The 17238-nt window shown below is 41.1% G+C and overlaps 1 protein-coding gene across 1 annotated transcript in view; it reads left to right on the top strand.

Annotated features, from left to right (window-relative positions):
- The window catches only part of egfra (epidermal growth factor receptor a (erythroblastic leukemia viral (v-erb-b) oncogene homolog, avian)), a 39807-nt gene that overhangs the window by 16642 nt on the left and 5927 nt on the right, over positions 1 to 17238 (top strand). The window contains exons 2-23 of the mRNA XM_068737555.1: positions 2435 to 2586; positions 3926 to 4112; positions 4234 to 4365; positions 4484 to 4552; positions 4652 to 4770; positions 5164 to 5305; positions 5824 to 5940; positions 6684 to 6810; positions 6939 to 7012; positions 7100 to 7187; positions 7314 to 7513; positions 7656 to 7788; positions 8218 to 8308; positions 8952 to 9109; positions 10056 to 10094; positions 10259 to 10403; positions 10682 to 10804; positions 11831 to 11929; positions 13176 to 13361; positions 13671 to 13826; positions 15176 to 15251; positions 16944 to 17090. Of these exons, the coding sequence (XP_068593656.1) occupies positions 2435 to 2586; positions 3926 to 4112; positions 4234 to 4365; positions 4484 to 4552; positions 4652 to 4770; positions 5164 to 5305; positions 5824 to 5940; positions 6684 to 6810; positions 6939 to 7012; positions 7100 to 7187; positions 7314 to 7513; positions 7656 to 7788; positions 8218 to 8308; positions 8952 to 9109; positions 10056 to 10094; positions 10259 to 10403; positions 10682 to 10804; positions 11831 to 11929; positions 13176 to 13361; positions 13671 to 13826; positions 15176 to 15251; positions 16944 to 17090 (2760 nt within the window). The remainder of the gene's footprint in view (positions 1 to 2434; positions 2587 to 3925; positions 4113 to 4233; positions 4366 to 4483; positions 4553 to 4651; positions 4771 to 5163; positions 5306 to 5823; positions 5941 to 6683; positions 6811 to 6938; positions 7013 to 7099; positions 7188 to 7313; positions 7514 to 7655; positions 7789 to 8217; positions 8309 to 8951; positions 9110 to 10055; positions 10095 to 10258; positions 10404 to 10681; positions 10805 to 11830; positions 11930 to 13175; positions 13362 to 13670; positions 13827 to 15175; positions 15252 to 16943; positions 17091 to 17238) is intronic.

The raw sequence follows: 17238 nt of genomic DNA, 5'->3' as shown, positions 1-17238 counted from the left end.
TCTGACTGGGTGCTGATCAGCGCAGGCCAGGGAATATTATGTACTCCTCGCGGTGTTGCACACTCACACACACATGCCTGTACACACATCCACACACCCACACATGCATACAGTACTAAAGCAGAGATATACCAGACCTGCCACTCCTGGACATTTTGTGACGACAATACAGCTGGAGGAAGTGAAGCAATCACTAATTAGTCTTTGTCACAGTATCAGTTACGTCACTGCAGGCCCCACCCTGGCATTGAAGCAGATTGCAGACAGTGAGCTGTGTTTTTAATGAATTTCATGAGTCAAAATTGAATCAGGTGTTGAGGAAAAACAGGGTCCATTGATATCCAATCTGCATATTCTTTTACGCACAAGCTGTTGTCTGTCTCTATGCAGACAGGGGGTTGTAAGTTGTGCAACCTTTCATGACACATCTAACTCAGATACTGTATACAGGCTGTGTTGTTAGAAGAAAAAAAAAGTCTCGGTAAAGCTACGAGGCCATCTTTTAGTTATAACTATGTAGCCACAGCCTGATCTGGGTTCTTTCTCATGAGTTGCAACCTGATGAGGAAGTCAGTTTATGGTTGTGTAATATCGGGCCATATACCACCTGCAACCGAGTTATGATATCAAGAAGTGGACAGAGGAGAATGTTTACTGTGGCTGTTCTGCTGCTTGCTTGAGCAATCAACTTCTCTTCCTTGTGTGAACCTCTGGTGGAGGAAGTTTGTTGAACCGTAAGTCGCCTTTACTGTTCATTACAAAACCTGAACAAAACAGTCAGACAGGAAGCTTGCTGGGAGATATATACAGTATGTACTAGCCGATCCAACACACTCTTATTAACCGTTATCAGCATCTCTATCAGCAAACTGTCAGTCAGAATGTCCAAATCAGGTTGATTAATATTCACAGCTGCACACAACCTTTTTGTTTATTACAGCTTGGTGTCCCTGTCTGCGTAATAATTAGGGGGCTAATTACATCTCATATGGCTCCCCTAATTAAAATAGTCAGCCTGCCTTTGCTAGTTTGCCTCTGTTGCCACGGCGTTAGGCTGCTGGACTGCAAGGTTCATGTCAGGGAGATCCCTCAGGGACAAACTAATGAGGGGGGGGAGGGCAGGAGACAGATGTTTGTGCCTAATTCTCGCTGATTCGATGCACCATCGCCGTTGATTTGTGTGAATTAAAATCAACAAACTGAGCAAAATGCGGAAGCGGATAAGTACAAAATATTGGCTTCAGACACTAGTTTGATGTTATGTCTCTTTCTTCAATTTGGCAAATCAGAAGTGCGGCAGTGCATTTAACTTTAACTGTAATGTACGGTGTTGTGAGGTGTGTTTCAGAATTCCGAGCACATGTTTTGCCTTTTGTTGCAGTCAAGAGCAGACACGTTGTGGAATGTGACCCAAGAGACATTAGCGCCATCATTTCTAATAAACAGGAAGAATCTTTTGTTTTTCTCAACCTATTGCTCAAGTTAAGCCATAAATAAAGACTATATTATCAGTTATTATTATTATTATTTGTGTATGTTTTGTATGTATGTGTGTGTGTGTGTGTGTGTGTGTGTGTGTGTGTGTGTGTGAGTGTGAGTGTATTGGAGGGGTGGCACAGTGTTAAACACAGCTGACTCTTTCTTCAGTGCCAGTCAGAACCTGTCTGACCAGCTTGAAGGACTCTTGAACAGAAGAAGGCAACCTGCTTTCTAAAGACACACATTCTCCCTTTTAAATACTCCATTACAGAGAAAAGCCTCTTGTGTCTCCTGCACTTATCAGTAGTACTGCCTTCCTTATCCAAATACTTTATTGCATGAGGTCAGGTAGGGTGCATTATCAGCATACAATCGTAAACCTGTGAATCTTTCTGTCGTGCCTTTGTTGTTATTGGCACTGAAAAGTCGAGAAGGTGCATGATCAGCGTTTGATGTAAACCCTAAGTTGTTTTTCAGTCAAGAACTCGCCACAACATCAGATATACCTAAACTCGGCTGAAGTTATTGAGATCATAATCAATTGTGAGAATCGGAGAGCTTAAGTTCCCCAATGAAACATACTCAAAAATGGCATGGAATCTGTGACACACCAAATCCTTTTCTTCTGAAATGACACAATGGGCCTGGAGATGCCGGTCACAGTGGTTGTTTTAACTGGCCCGCATAGCAGTGGAAAGATTCAGGCCTTTGCCAGTATAAATACAGCCAGCTCCCTTTGACTCATGAGCCAGAACTCACTTGGTTGCTGAGATTTGATTCCTATTGTAGATGCAACCCAGAACGGTTATTTTCACTTGAAAGTCGGCCAAGTTATGACTATGCAGAGCAAATTCACAAACAGAGACACGCAAAGACAGTCATAATTTGAGCCAGGCTGTTACAGCACTGTTACAGTTTCTGACACAAATACTCTTTTTTTTGTCTTTTCCTGCAGTATGCCAAGGCATCACCAACCGTTTAAACCTTCTGGGTTCTAAAGATGACCACTACCTGAACATGGTGAAGACCTACAGCAACTGCACTGTGGTCCTGGAAAACCTGGAGGTCACCTACATGGAGGACCACCGTGACCTGTCCTTCCTCTCGGTGAGGACTGTACTCATTATAGCGGTGGAGGCTTAAACGTATTTCAAAGAACTTCCATCTTGATATTGGTCATTTCTCGTCTCAATAACGATATATGTCACAATATAGCTTGTTTTCTTGTAATTCAGTAAATACTTGACAAATGAAAAGTACTGAGTATTTTCTCATTTAACTAAGAGCAGTGCAAAATGAACATAGCAGTTTGTTAATGGCAGAGAACTGAGTGGTCGTGTAAATTGTGACGAAAAGACAAAACTACAATCTTGAAACGATATTCATTATCCTCAAAATTATTATCAATTTAGATGACACAATAAATGACTTAATCTCGATACGATTCCACTGAAAGACGATAAATTATCATATTGAATCTTTCTCCTGGCCCTGGCTAAACGTGCACATTACAGATGGGAGAAGTTTTCCATCATCTCTTTGGTGGTCTGAATCCAGTTTTGCTAGACAATCTATGCTGGATCTTCGCTGGCTCTTCTTATCCCTTCAGTACAGATAATTAAAAAGTGAGTCCACAGTGACAGATGATTCAGTGTGTTTATGACGCTCCGGTTGGAGCTTTGCTTGAACACCAGCTGTAACGACAAGGTTGTGAACACTGGGCAGATGTGACGAGGAACCACGCACGCACGCACGCACGCACGCACGCACGCACGCACGCACGCACGCACGCACGCACGCACGCTCGCTCGCTCGCTCGCTCACTCATTCACATGCAAGCTTGCAGACACAAACACAGAAAAAACACAGTCAGCAGATATCGTGCAATAGTTCCAGGTCTTTTGAGGAGAAGGTATTGCCTCCTCAGTTTTCTAAATCCTATTTTTTCTGTCCCCCCTCACTTTTTCATTTTCAGACTGCACACATTCTGCTCTAACCATCTCATTGGTGGAGATTGTAGCCTTAGAGGAAGACCTGCAGGGTCTGGTCAGAATCTTAAAGCTGAAGTTACGCTCTCTTGTACATATTTTTGGGGCAAAAAAGCTATTTAATTTATATTTGCTCTTATACTCTAAAATATACTAGAATTGAATACCAATCAAAAGATTAGGCAGTGGTCATTATTATCTATCATTATGTTGAGTTAACTTTTTTGACCGTAACTTTGAAAAAGTCAACACCATCTATTTGTTTTACCACCATTATTATGGACAGCCAATTTCTCCCCATTGTATTATAAGTTTGATATAAATGCAGGAAATCCCATTCCCACAGGTTCAGTTCTTGTCTTATTTGACTTCATTTTTCGCTTGGAGAACCCCTGGCTTTACACGTTAGCTACTTCAGTTCACAGCAAGGCTTTCTCTTTTTTTTTTGTCTTCCACAGTCTATTGAAGAAGTGGGCGGCTATGTGCTGATCGCCCTCAACACAGCATCCAGGATTCCTCTGCAGAACCTGCGCATCATTCGAGGTCATTCGCTCTATGAGGGAATGTTTGGCCTCGCTGTGCTGACCAATTATGAGAAAGCTACAAATCGGATCACCAGTGAGCTTCTTCTGACCAGCCTGACAGGTCAGTCCACTTCTACATGTCTTCGGTTCGCTGTAATATGTTGCTATAAAGCTGTAAAAACATTGGCGTGTTGTAATTAATAAATTGTGTATTTGTATCGGATTCACGCTTTTCTTTGCAGAAATTCTTAAAGGAGGTGTTAAGTTTGGGACCAACCAGCCGTGCAATGTGGAAACGATACAGTGGTATGATATTGTCAACGCTGACAGCAAACCCACAATGGTGCTCCCATTGGCTGTCAGCCATCCACGTTGTAAGTGAAACATTTCACAGCAGATGGTCGCACAGGAATTCATTATGTGATGCTGAAGAATTTAAAGGGTGTTAAGTAAACATTTCACCCTGTTTTTTTTTTTTTTCTGATTTTACAGGTAAGAAATGCGACCCAAGCTGCTTCAATGGTTCGTGCTGGGCACCTGGTCCTCAAAACTGTCAGACCTGTGAGTTCCTATTGTTATTTCATTCTATCATGGGAAAAAAAACAAAACAAGAAAATAGAATACTTGCTATAGGTCATTACACCGACTTTGTTTTTGCAGTAACAAAGCTGAACTGTGCACAGCAGTGCTCGAAGAGATGCAAAGGGCCTTCACCTAGCGACTGCTGCAATGAGCATTGTGCTGCTGGCTGCACAGGACCGCGGCCCACCGACTGTCTGGTGAGAGAAAGACACCTTCACATAGCTGACAAGAGTAATGATACGATAATGGAGCTGGGGAGGAGACAAGCTTTAACAACAAAACACTCTGAATGTTTCATCCTTCTGCATGCATCCATTAAATCTGGATGAGAAGCCTCCAAGAAAACAAATCTGTCACTCAGCAACATCTGTTTTTATAATCAGAAGTATTGTCATTGGTTTCAGTACCAATGACACATATAACTGCTGATACAATCTTTCATTTGGCAGTGCCTCGAGTAGCGGCGTCTGCTCTCCCTCTCTGTGCAGCTCTGGGGATTAAGCCTCGGCTGTAGAGGAATGCAGTGTTATCATAAGAGTGGGGCTCTGTTATGGTCCCAGTGTACTGGATGACTGTTGTTTGTGCTGCAGGCTTGTCGGGACTTCCAGGACGACGGGGTGTGTAAGGACTCCTGCCCGGGCCTCATGCGCTACGACCCCAACCTGCACCAGCTGGTACCCAACCCACACGGAAAGTACAACTTCGGGGCCACCTGTGTCAAGAGCTGCCCACGTAAGGACGGATGAAGTTATTGGGGGTGCCGTTTAGTTGTACGTAGGAGACGGGTGATTTATGGCATGCACTGTAGCTGACAGTCAAGATGAATAAGAGTAAAACTAGTAGGCTTCACTGTCCAAAATGAACGATCATGCATGATTATGAGCTTTTTCACATTGTGGTATGCTGAACAAGTGCCCAGGTTGTCCTTCAGGGTTGTTACACATTCAGTGGTTACAGTTTGTCTAAGTTTAATTATAAACTACAGAAACACAGAAAGAAAATGATTGAGTTTCAGGGCGTGTTAATGCAACAACTGTTCCTCATCAGTTTAACTTACACAGTCTGTCCCAGTATTACTCACCCTACATGCATACTGTAAGGCCTGCATCATTATGATGGACCTAGTCATACTATGGTATAACTCATACAGGCTATTAATGCTTAAAGGCACATTTAGATTGGTTTGATGTTATTAAATCTGCAAATGTTGAATATTACGTGACGTTGAAGTAATGTTGAAATCTTTCCAGATAACTATGTTGTAACTGATCATGGAGCTTGTGTGCGGACGTGCAGTGTTAACACATTCGAGGTGGACGAGGGAGGAATCAGGAAGTGCGCCAAGTGTGACGGACTGTGCCCAAAAGGTAGGGGGTTAAGCTATCAACCTGGGGACATATTTCTGACTCATACACTGTGTTGTTTGCAGTGATGAGTACATTTACTTAAGTACTGTGCGTCATTACAATTCTACTTTTTAACTGTTTTTTTGATTATTCACTTCCTTGAAAATGTATACCACTTTCAAGTCTGTCCAGTATATATGAAGTTAGCTGTTCCAGCCAGCAGCCGTTAAGCTTAGCACATAACCCAACTTTTCATTTTTACACTTTGGTTTTTGTACTAATTAAAAAAACAAGGTAGGTAGGTGGATGTTTGTTCCATTTATAGAGAGCTAGGTTACCTGTTTTACACAGGTTTCAGTCTTATACTTTACATCCAAATTGTATCATCAACTTGTAAAATATTATACATTGTCATGAAATAATCCACGTAATAGTATGTAAAATTACCACTAGTAATGATCCAGTTTCATAATACATAACACAGTAACATGCCACTTTAAGGGAACACATTTCTGGCATAGTCAATACTTTTAGTTTTGATACTTTACATTTTGCTGATAATAATTAGTACTTCTACTGTACTTTACAAGGTGGTATTTACTGAGGTAAAGTGTCTGACTACTACTACTACTAAAGTACTACAACACAGTTTGCGTTCAATAAAATGCCTTGCTCAGTTTGGTTTAGCGTTATACCAAAATTTGTATAGTCTATAGAGTATAGTCAAGAGTTTTAAAACACTTTCTCTACTGATTTGTTTACAGTGTGTAATGGACTTGGGGCCGGAAACCTGACTCACATCTTGTCTATCAATGCCACCAACATCGACTCATTTAAAAACTGCACGAAAATCAATGGTAACATTGCTATCATCCACCCATCGATTTATGGGTGAGTCAAGGACATTAACAGCATTACAACCTTCATGCCTGTTTGTGTAAATCAACTATATTTACTGCAATAGATCACCGAGCACCTTTATTAATGGCAGACAACATGTACATTCTTGTTATTTGTAGAGATGCGTATACCAAAACACCAAAGATGGAGCCTTCCCAGCTTGATGTGTTTAAAACAGTGAAGGAAATTACTGGTAAGAGTCAATAAGACATGAGTAATGCATGACACATTAAATGCACATTAATGAGTTTCATAACTAACAACTAATTTGTTGCTTCAGGATACTTGTTGATTCAAACGTGGCCAGAGAACATGAACTCACTCAGTCCTTTTGAGAATCTGGAGATCGTTCGAGGACGAACAAAACGGTATGTTCCTTGTAAAGACCTCCGTAGATTCACAACCACTTGATCACGAGCAATGAATTTGTTTTTCCCATGCTGTCATAAAATCTTTCCTTTTTCTCTTCTTCTCCAACATTTTGTCTCTGGTAGGGGTAGCCGCAGTGTTATTATGGCTCAGCTCGGTATCAACTACTTGGGCCTTCGCTCCCTGAAAGAAATCAGCGATGGAGACGTTGTCATCATTAAGAACCGAAACCTGTGCTACACAGACAAAAGCCACTGGAAGGGGCTTTTCAAATCAGAAAGCCAAACTACTACCATAGAGGAAAATGCTGATGCTGCCACATGTGGTAAATTACAATTGGTTTCCCACAGAGAATTCAGCCAGATCCTTTTTTTGTTGTTTTGTTAATTTCACAACAAGCTACATTTAATTATTGAAGTCTAATCTAAAAAATGGATAATTATGTGGGAAAATATGTTTGTTTTCAGCCCTGAGGAACAACACTTGTGACAGAAAGTGTTCCACTGACAGCTGTTGGGGCCCCGGCCCGGACATGTGTTTCGCCTGCCGTGACCATAGCCGTGATGGGAGCTGTGTTGACTCCTGCAACATCCTGGAGGGGTAAGGGAGGAATCTGTCTTTTAATGCCTTTTTAAGTTTTGAAATGCAGTCTTCCTTGTTTAAGACGAACAAACATCTGTGTACTCTACAGTTAACTGTTAACAAAGTCTATTTTCATACCACAAGCTTTCCAGACTAGACATTAGACACTGGGGATTTGTTATTCAATCAATTGAAAGACTAAGAACGATTCCAAGGTATTTTAAAGCTAAACCTCTAGCAGAAATAAGACAAACACTGTAGCTGAAATGGCACATTCACTCACATCTGTTTATCTTTGCAGATTTCTGTCAAACATTGAATCTCGACATGCTTACAATTTAACTTGTGCCCTCAAAAAAGGGATCAAGCATTTCGCTTCACATGTAACTGTTTGAAATGAGGCGAGCCAGCGGCAACAGTCTGTCAGCTTTGTTGTTGTTTTTGCAGAGAGCCTCGGGAGGCTGTCGTGAATAAAACCTGCATGGAGTGTCACCCCGAGTGTCAACGCATGAATGGGACCGCAACCTGCAATGCACCTGTATGTGTGTCACACCAAACTATTGTTGCAATTCAAAATGAGGGGAAAAAAAACACTGTGAAAAAGTTTTGTGGACATTATTTATGAATCTAAAATGTCACCAATATATTTCATGTTCTTGTAGACCACAAATTACAACAATTATGCAGCATGAAATCTGTTGCTGAAGTTTCGGCGCTACCCATTTCTCCATCAACATAAGTGTAGCCACAAGGCATGTTGTGTTTGGGATGAGGGGTGTGGCTGTTTGATCTATTTGGCTCACAGTCTACTTTTAAATGCTCATAATCTTGTCTTTGACTGAAAACAACAAGTCCCAACCCCCTTTTTGGAGCTGGTTAAAGAGCTGTAACTAACTGGGAATGTACAGTAGGATGTTGTTATTGACAAGAGAAGTAGACACTGTCAAAGAAAGTATTACATTGCAGAACTTGATTGCAATAAGTCTCTCAGTGAAAATAGATTTACTGGCCAAAACTAAACCACCTGACACTTCTGGGTGGGTTTTTTATTGCCAAACATTTACATTTTCATGAGGAAGATGGACGCAGCTTGCTTTATTACTATGATACAGCGTCATTTACATAATATTTACTACTACTCTCAAGAGAGTTGTAAATAGTTTTTTTTATTATTCTTTCAGGGTTCTGGAAACTGTACCAAGTGTGCCAGCTTCCAAGACGGCCTGTTCTGTGTGCCTCGATGTCCCCAAGGCGTGCCAGGAGAGGACGACATGCTGGTGTGGAAATACGCAGATGAGATGAAAGTGTGCAAGCTGTGCCACAAAAACTGCACTCAAGGGTAAAATCATTGTTCAGCTGACCTGAGAACTGGCACTGCCTTGCTCTGTGTTGCAAACATTTGTCTGTCGTAATGTTGATGTAGTTACTTAATCCAAGCCAAAAGGCAAAAGGGTCAGCTGTGGCTCTGTTGGCATCAGAGAGAGAGAGAGAGAGAGAGAGAGAGAGAGAGAGAGAGAGAGAGAGAGAGAGAGAGAGAGAGAGAGAGAGAGAGAGAGAGAGAGAGAGAGAGAGAGAGAGAATATGAGGACATCTTTGCTGAGATTAATGATAAAATAGGACAATATAGGGAGAATGTGGGAGCTTTTATTTTAATGATAAATAAAGTTCATTATATAACTGTTTACTTTTGGTTTCCATTCATTTCACTATTCAGCGGATAGAGGTCTGCACATAACAGATAACTGACAGAAATGAACGCAGACTTAATGTTCACATTGATGGACTATCAACAGCTGTGGTGGCGGCCGGATGGTATCCTGGTGGTTACTGTGGTTCAGGGATACCAGATCGTCCTTTAATCGGTCCTTGGTGGATGGGCTTTTGTAGCCGTATTGTACAACTTTTATGAAGTAAAATATGATGAAGTATGTCCACAACTCGTATGTTTCGTTGGACTACATAGAACGGAAACGGACCCCAGTGGTCCCCCAGTGATTGATGCATTCAAAGTATTTACTCTCGTAGACTTTTGCAGAAAACTTGGATGGTTTTGCTGGAAGGAATTATCTTCTCATTGTTTTTGCACTCACGCATTGAAATGAAATAGGAAACATAGAAGTGTGGCAACAGTTACAGATTTTCTGATGAACACTGATTGCAAAGCCTTTGTTCCTGATTGCTTGTTTTAGCTTCATAGAGTAACTTGACTTGTGATTTATGCAGTGTGAAAAAAAAAAAAATTATGGCACGGTTACATCATAATCTTTGCGATGGCTTCTTTACAGGTGCATGGGGCCTGGTCTCAAAGGCTGCCAGAGTAAAAGGTGAGTAAATACAGTAACACTAATCACTGATGCTTAATTATACACTGGCATGCTGACTTTGCCTAAGTTTGACATTCTAATCTCATCTCTCCTTGTTTATTGAATTCGTGAATGTGCTCTGTTTTCTATCTGCTTTCCTAAATTTGCTCCCACCTGTCTTTCAGCCACTCTGGCCTTTCCATGATTTCGGCTGGTGTAGTTGGTGGGCTGCTGGCCGTTCTTATTGCAGGCCTGTCTGTGTCTGTGTTGCTCCGCCGACGCCACATCAAGAGGAAGAGAACCACGCGCAGACTTCTCCAAGAGAAAGAGGTAAGATGAACGGACCGAGTCGGGAGACATCCAGATGTTAGTCTGTTGATGATCATTTACTACAGAGATACAAGCCTGCTTTATGCAGAGACGGTCATTTTTACTTGACTTCTATTGCTTGAAAGGGAAAGTGCATGGCATCAATTTCATATTATGTTACAGTATTTTACTTTTTTTTGTATGATTTCTTTAGAATATTGTTGCACCTACAGTGCATTTTTAAAAGAATCACCACAACTGTTTTCACAGCAATACGATTTTCACTCCTTCTGTTACAGTTGGTTGAACCTCTGACTCCAAGTGGAGAGGCACCAAACCAGGCTCTGCTGCGGATTCTGAAGGAACCAGAATTTAAGAAAATCAAAGTGCTGGGATCGGGAGCTTTTGGGACAGTTTACAAGGTAATAACATGCTTCAGGTTTGTGTCTCAAAATTCCGCTCCAGCGCTGCGCTTTATTGAAGCTGGAGCTCAGTACTCCACGTGCCAAGTTTACATAACCAACACCCGTCTGTTGTCAATTTTTCAATTAAAAGACGCATTTTCAACTTGCCGGATCATGCATGAGTGACTACACTCTCACTTTCAGTGTTGTGTGTATGGGTGTATCTATATAGTTGTATTCATCTCACTGTGGAGATACGTGTTTAACAGTATACTGTGGGGACTTTCACTCTTAAGGAGACAAAAGGCTGATCTCTGCAAAGTAAGGCCTTTATTTTAGGGTTGCTTTTAGGCTAACGTTATCTCCAGAGAGCAAATGTAAGTCAATGTCATCTTCTCACTTAGAACAAAAACAAGTGTGCATGTGTGCTTTTGAATTGATATCTTTGTGAGGACCAATTTCAGTGTCAGACCTTGAGACTTAGGACATTTTTAGAAAGTAAGGACATTCTTTCAAAGGGCTATTTGAGGGTTAAGGCTTGGTTTTAGGATTATGGTTGGAAAACAAAAGTCATGTTTGGGGTTAGGTTAAGTCAGTGGTGAAAGAAAAGCATTAAAAAAGTGCTCTATTACAAGTAAAAGTCTTATATTCATCAAGTATTCATTATATTAAAGTAAATTATATGATTTAATTATTTGTATTACTGATGAATTAAGATATAATCATAATTTTAATATTTCAGCTGGTTGAGATGGAGATCATTTGACTGCTTAATTTACTGTAGTTTGTTCTTAGATATTTTAACTGTTATGTAAAACAGCAATCAACTACATGAAGTGTAGTGAAAAGTATATTATCCTCTGCAATGTAGTATGAAAGTAGCATAAATGGAAGTGCCTCAAAATTAGTAGAGTACAAAGTGTTGCAATATATACACGTCAGCATTTTGTAATTGTACTGTTCATTTGCATGTATGTACTTGTGCTCACTTGATGATTCAGGTGTAATTAAAGCATGTAAAATAACAAACTTGTGTCCATACAGGGCCTGTGGGTTCCAGAGGGAGAGGATGTGAAGATCCCGGTGGCCATCAAGGTTTTGAGAGAGGCCACATCACCGAAAGCAAACAAAGAGATCTTGGACGTAGGTTTAATGATTTATGTGGTACCTTTTTGAAGCTTACTGTAATGCTGAGTCAGAACTAGGAAAAGCCATTCATTTAAAATGTTGTTTCCCTGACGACTTCAGTAAAGTGTGTGATACTGCTGGGAAATCCCATATAAAAGCTCAAACCTCTATGCACATTTTTACAATATTTCAACTGGATTAAAAGTCAACCTCAATGTGTTGCACAAATTGAATAACAATTATTGCTTCCCATGTGTCAATTCAATTGTAATGCATCCTGTGATTTATAGCACATCCAATGTTATTTGAAACTAACAACTACTTAATTTCCTTGTAAAAGGGAATGGGTCATGTTTCTACATGGTGACCCTCTTACGAGGCTGTAGGAAATGGAGGGCTGTGTGTGGGTGTGGGTTTGTAATCCAAGGCGGAGGTGTTCTGGAAAGGAATGCAGTCCTGTAGCCACACTGAGAAAGCAGCCTGTTCAAAATGCATTACGCAAACGGCTGAATGTGCATCTTAGATCCTGTGATTTTGTGGGTGCGTTGCTCAGTCACTGCACATCTGGAGTTTGTGGTGGACGTACACATCCTCTGAACTTCATGTCTTAAGGGCAGAGGCTTGTTTTTAAATGTGCTTTGAAGCCTCTTCCTCATCAGACTGTCAAAATTACAGAGCTCCTAACAATCAAGTGGTTCTTTACTGAACAAGGATGATACTTTAATGGTCATGTCAAAAATATTTGGGGTACAATTAATGTACTCACGACAGGAAATCTACTAAATATAGCTCAGTTTGAAGTGCTGTTTGCACGGATCTCCTTGGTGGTGGCCAGTGCAGATTATCCTCGGGGGTTTTTTTCATTCTTTAATTCGCTTTTCTGTTATGATGACTGAGTTTCCACTCAGCTGATCCACATAAAATATGCTTGGCTGGGCATGACTGCTGCTAAGAAACTTATCACCAAACACCAGATATTTCCACAAATGTCATGTTTCTTAAGCTATCAGTTTCCAGGATAAATGTAGACTTTCTTCCAATATTGCTTCAGTGGAAGACAGAATGGGCTGTAAGACGTTTTCTCAAACAGACAATTTCATTTTTTCCACCTTAAATCCATCAATGTGAATGCCAATTGTCTCCTTTTGTCCATGCACTAGATACGGGGTGTTGTTTCTCGTTTGTGTCACCTGACTGCTCCAATTAATATAAAACATTGACTGATACAACTCTTTTTCGCGTGTCTACATGCGCCCTGTAGGAGGCTTATGTGATGGCCAGCGTTGAGCACCCCCACGTGTGTCGTCTGCTTGGCATCTGTCTGACATCTACTGTGCAGCTCGTCACCCAGCTGATGCCCTTCGGCTGCCTGCTGGACTACGTCAAAGAGAACAAGGACAACATCGGCTCCCAGTACCTGCTCAACTGGTGTGTGCAGATAGCCAAGGTAAGAGAGAAACCTTGTGAAGACATCAAGTTACATGTTATGGTCTATTCAACATAATGATAAATCCAAATGTAACTGAGCATTTCTGCAGCGCAAGTCAAGTTCTTTTGATTTACAACTGCTAGAACGAACAGTACATCCTGCCTTTAACTCTTAAGAAATACTGTTGAATGATATGACTTATTATATGATGATGACAAGTCTATTTTGAAAGCACTTTAACAACTTTGATCATGTCTGATCAAGTAGCATTTCCAAGAACACTGTGCTTATGTAACAGCTTGTACTTCATCGTTTGTTTGACAAAAGGGTATGAACTACCTGGAGGAGCGCCACTTGGTACACCGTGACTTGGCAGCGAGAAACGTCCTGGTGAAGACTCCTCAACATGTCAAGATCACCGACTTCGGTCTGGCTAAACTCCTCAACGCGGATGAGAAAGAGTACCATGCAGATGGCGGAAAGGTTGGTTGAAGATTAAAGTAGGAACTGTCACAAGTTTTCAAATTATAAAAATAAGTTTAAATGAAAGTGTTTGTCTGCCCTTTTTTGTTCTATAGTCATTATTTGTTGTTGCACTCAAATAGGCGTAAGAGCAAGCATATTTATGCATTTATAGCCTGTTACAAATGTGATCTTTATTAGACAAATGACTTCCTGTAGATGAATGAGAGATGTTATTTTTGCTTTTCTAGTTTTGCTCTAGATTGTATCTTATGTAAGTGAGTATTAATAGTTCTGTCAGAAAGAAGAGAAATAACAAATCAGATAAGTTCCTTCTCTTATCAGTGTTTTCTTTGAGAAACTGAAAGCACCATTTTCCTCACAGAAAAATGTGTAGTGCTTGTATTTACTTGTAATTACAGTGTGACCTATACACGTATTTCCATCGTACCCAATGATGTAATATTTTTCCCATAATATGATAATTACCCCAAATGTGCATTCTTTTGCTTAACTTGGTCTAAAATCCAATAATACTGTAGAACTCCTCTTTATTGCTGTATTACCTTATAATGTTGGAACTTTATTACATCAGTGGTTTATTTTTTTCCCCCAGACATCTGCCCTTCCTCACCGGACGGGCAGATGTCCAGTTCTTTGAAATGTATCCGGACAAAGCTGGACTGGACCTCAAACAGACAGTTGCTATTGCTGACACTTCCTTTATTTGTTTAGTTTGATGCAAATATATTGTGAAACGTGTTGTTGATTGAAAATTACAGGACAGTTTTCCAGACAGAGTAGAGACATCCATTTAGTATGAGACTTCCGTCTGCAGGAAACCATCACAGAAATCATTTTTTAAGCTTTATGTGACACAAACTTTGTTGACATTTCTAAAATTGTTGATTTTATATGTGTGATTATTGCAATTCTGCACCACTAGGTGACAGTACAGTTACATTACATACTGTATATGGGAAAAACAGAAATGGATTTCAATTTAACAAAGTAATACAGTACTTTGAAGTAAGAAGACAAATCTGACTAGATGATATCAAGATACAAAAATTACAGACATTGCTGTTGAGAGTCCACTGGCAAGTGTACAGTTGAGGCCGCTGTCCACCCCCACCTCCCTTTAAATATACACCCCCCTGCAAACACAGACATGTACATTTTTGCCAGCAAAAATGATCTGATGGAGTAAAGTGATTCTGTGTTTGAGTTCCAGTCAAGATTATTGTCCAGATATACTCAAAAGCACATTATGGTGTTTCATCTTTATCATGTTAAGTGTAAATTTACAGGTATTTTTGTAAGTCACTGAAATATTTGGAGATTATTACATTTCTACTTTTTGTTCCTAGGTACCAATTAAATGGATGGGTCTTGAATCAATCCTGAACAGAACATACACACACCAGAGTGACGTGTGGAGCTATGGTAAGTGTAGTGCTTTATGTTGTGAATACATGCTGGACCTCTAACCCAGTGAGGCATGAGCCCTGCTTGCGATGCAGACTGAACTAAATCCTTGTGCAACTTTAGATATATAAAACAGCTGTTTCTGTATTCCCGAGGAGTTTTGGTGACAGTCTCACTGGAGAAATGCGCATTCATTGCCAAATAAAGTGTGTTAACAGCAAGTGAGGCAAAGAGAGGAAAGGCATTTTTGTATTTTATGCCTCTGCGCCAGCGAGATTCGTGAACCAAGGCATTATGTTTTCGGGTTGTCCGTCTGTCCATCCGTTCTTTGGTACAAACATCCACTTGGAATCAAGGATGAACTCAATAGAGTTTGGTGGTCAAATGTCACTGTGACCTCACAAAACACATTTTTGGCAATAACTGAAGAATTCATGTGGTAATTATAACAATTTAACACAATTGTCTAAAAGGATGAAATGATAAAGTGATGACATTTTGGACAGACATGGAGGGTAAACTGCAACTTGACTGGTTTATGGACGAATACAACCACGCAGTGGTAATTCAAGTAGAATCCGTTGACATCTTAAAATGATTTTTAGGACACGTTTATCACACACCTAAACACCTGCGGTCTCAGATGTACAATATCACGTCAGAAGAGGTTGCTGCCACAGCCCACATAAACACTTCTGCCAGCACCAGGAGCACACGTATACCAGGAGCACTCGTATACCAGGAGCACTCGTATTCCAGCAGCACTCGCATACCAGGAGCACACACATACCAGGAGCACTCGTATTCCAGGAGCACTCGCATACCAGGAGCACACACATACCAGGAGCACACACATACCAGGAGCACTCGTATTCCAGGAGCACACACATACCAGAAGCACACACATACCAGGAGCACTGGTATTCCAGGAGCACTCGTATTCTAGGAGCACTCGTATTCCAGGAGCACACACATACCAGGAGCACTCGTATTCCAGGAGCACTCGTATACCAGGAGCACACGTATACCAGGAGCACACGTATACCAGGAGCACTCGTATACCAGGAGCACTCGTATACCAGGAGCACTCGTATACCAGGAGCACTCGTATACCAGGAGCACACGTATACCAGGAGCACACGTATACCAGGAGCACTCGTATTCCAGGAGCACTCGTATACCAGAATCACTTGTATACCAGGAGCACACGTATACCAGGAGCACTCGTATACCAGGAGCACACACATACCAGGAGCACTCGTATACCAGGAGCACTCGTATACCAGAATCACTCGTATACCAGGAGCACTCGTATACCAGGAGCACACACATACCAGGAGCACAGATATACACAGATGCATTAACACACAGCACAGCTTTATTGTGTGGGCCAGCTCCAAATGTTCTTTTCCCAAGGGTTTTGATCTTGCCTTCCGCTCAATATGGCATAAGCATCAGCAGACCCTGGCAGAAGTGACAGGCTTCTTTTCCTCCCTTTTCCTTACTTCAGCTCTTCCAACAGAGAGATGCATCCTGCCAACTCCCACTCCTGCAGGCAGAGCCAATTTGTCAACATAGCTATTTTGATACTGTGTGATATTCGGGAAGCTTACTTCCTGTCACTCTCATTTCCTCTCTTTTATTGGGAGCAAAACAAAGTGAATGACAGCTCAGTAGACTGACATGTACCAACTGTCTTCCTTTCTGTAGGCGTAACAGTTTGGGAGCTGATGACATTTGGGACCAAACCGTATGACGGGATTCCAGCCAGTGAAATAGCCGGGGTCCTGGAGAAAGGGGAGAGACTGCCTCAACCACCAATCTGTACCATAGATGTCTACATGATCATGGTGAAATGTAAGCTCGGGGGGCCGCGGTTGAAAGCTTCTGCTTTTCCGAAGTGTATTCATATGATCATTTCCTTTTAAATGTGCTGCTGAAGTTCCGATCATTCCCCCACAAATGTTAAAAGTCTCATTTCATCTTCTTGTCGCATGATGATATC

Source organism: Cebidichthys violaceus, unplaced genomic scaffold (assembly GCF_023349555.1).
Source record: "Cebidichthys violaceus isolate CVI_PGR_0920_01 unplaced genomic scaffold, fCebVio1.0.p SCAF_8, whole genome shotgun sequence".
NCBI lineage: Eukaryota > Metazoa > Chordata > Actinopteri > Perciformes > Stichaeidae > Cebidichthys > Cebidichthys violaceus.
The sequence above is the reverse complement of the archived record's forward strand: the minus strand, read 5'-3'. Positions and strand labels throughout refer to the sequence as shown.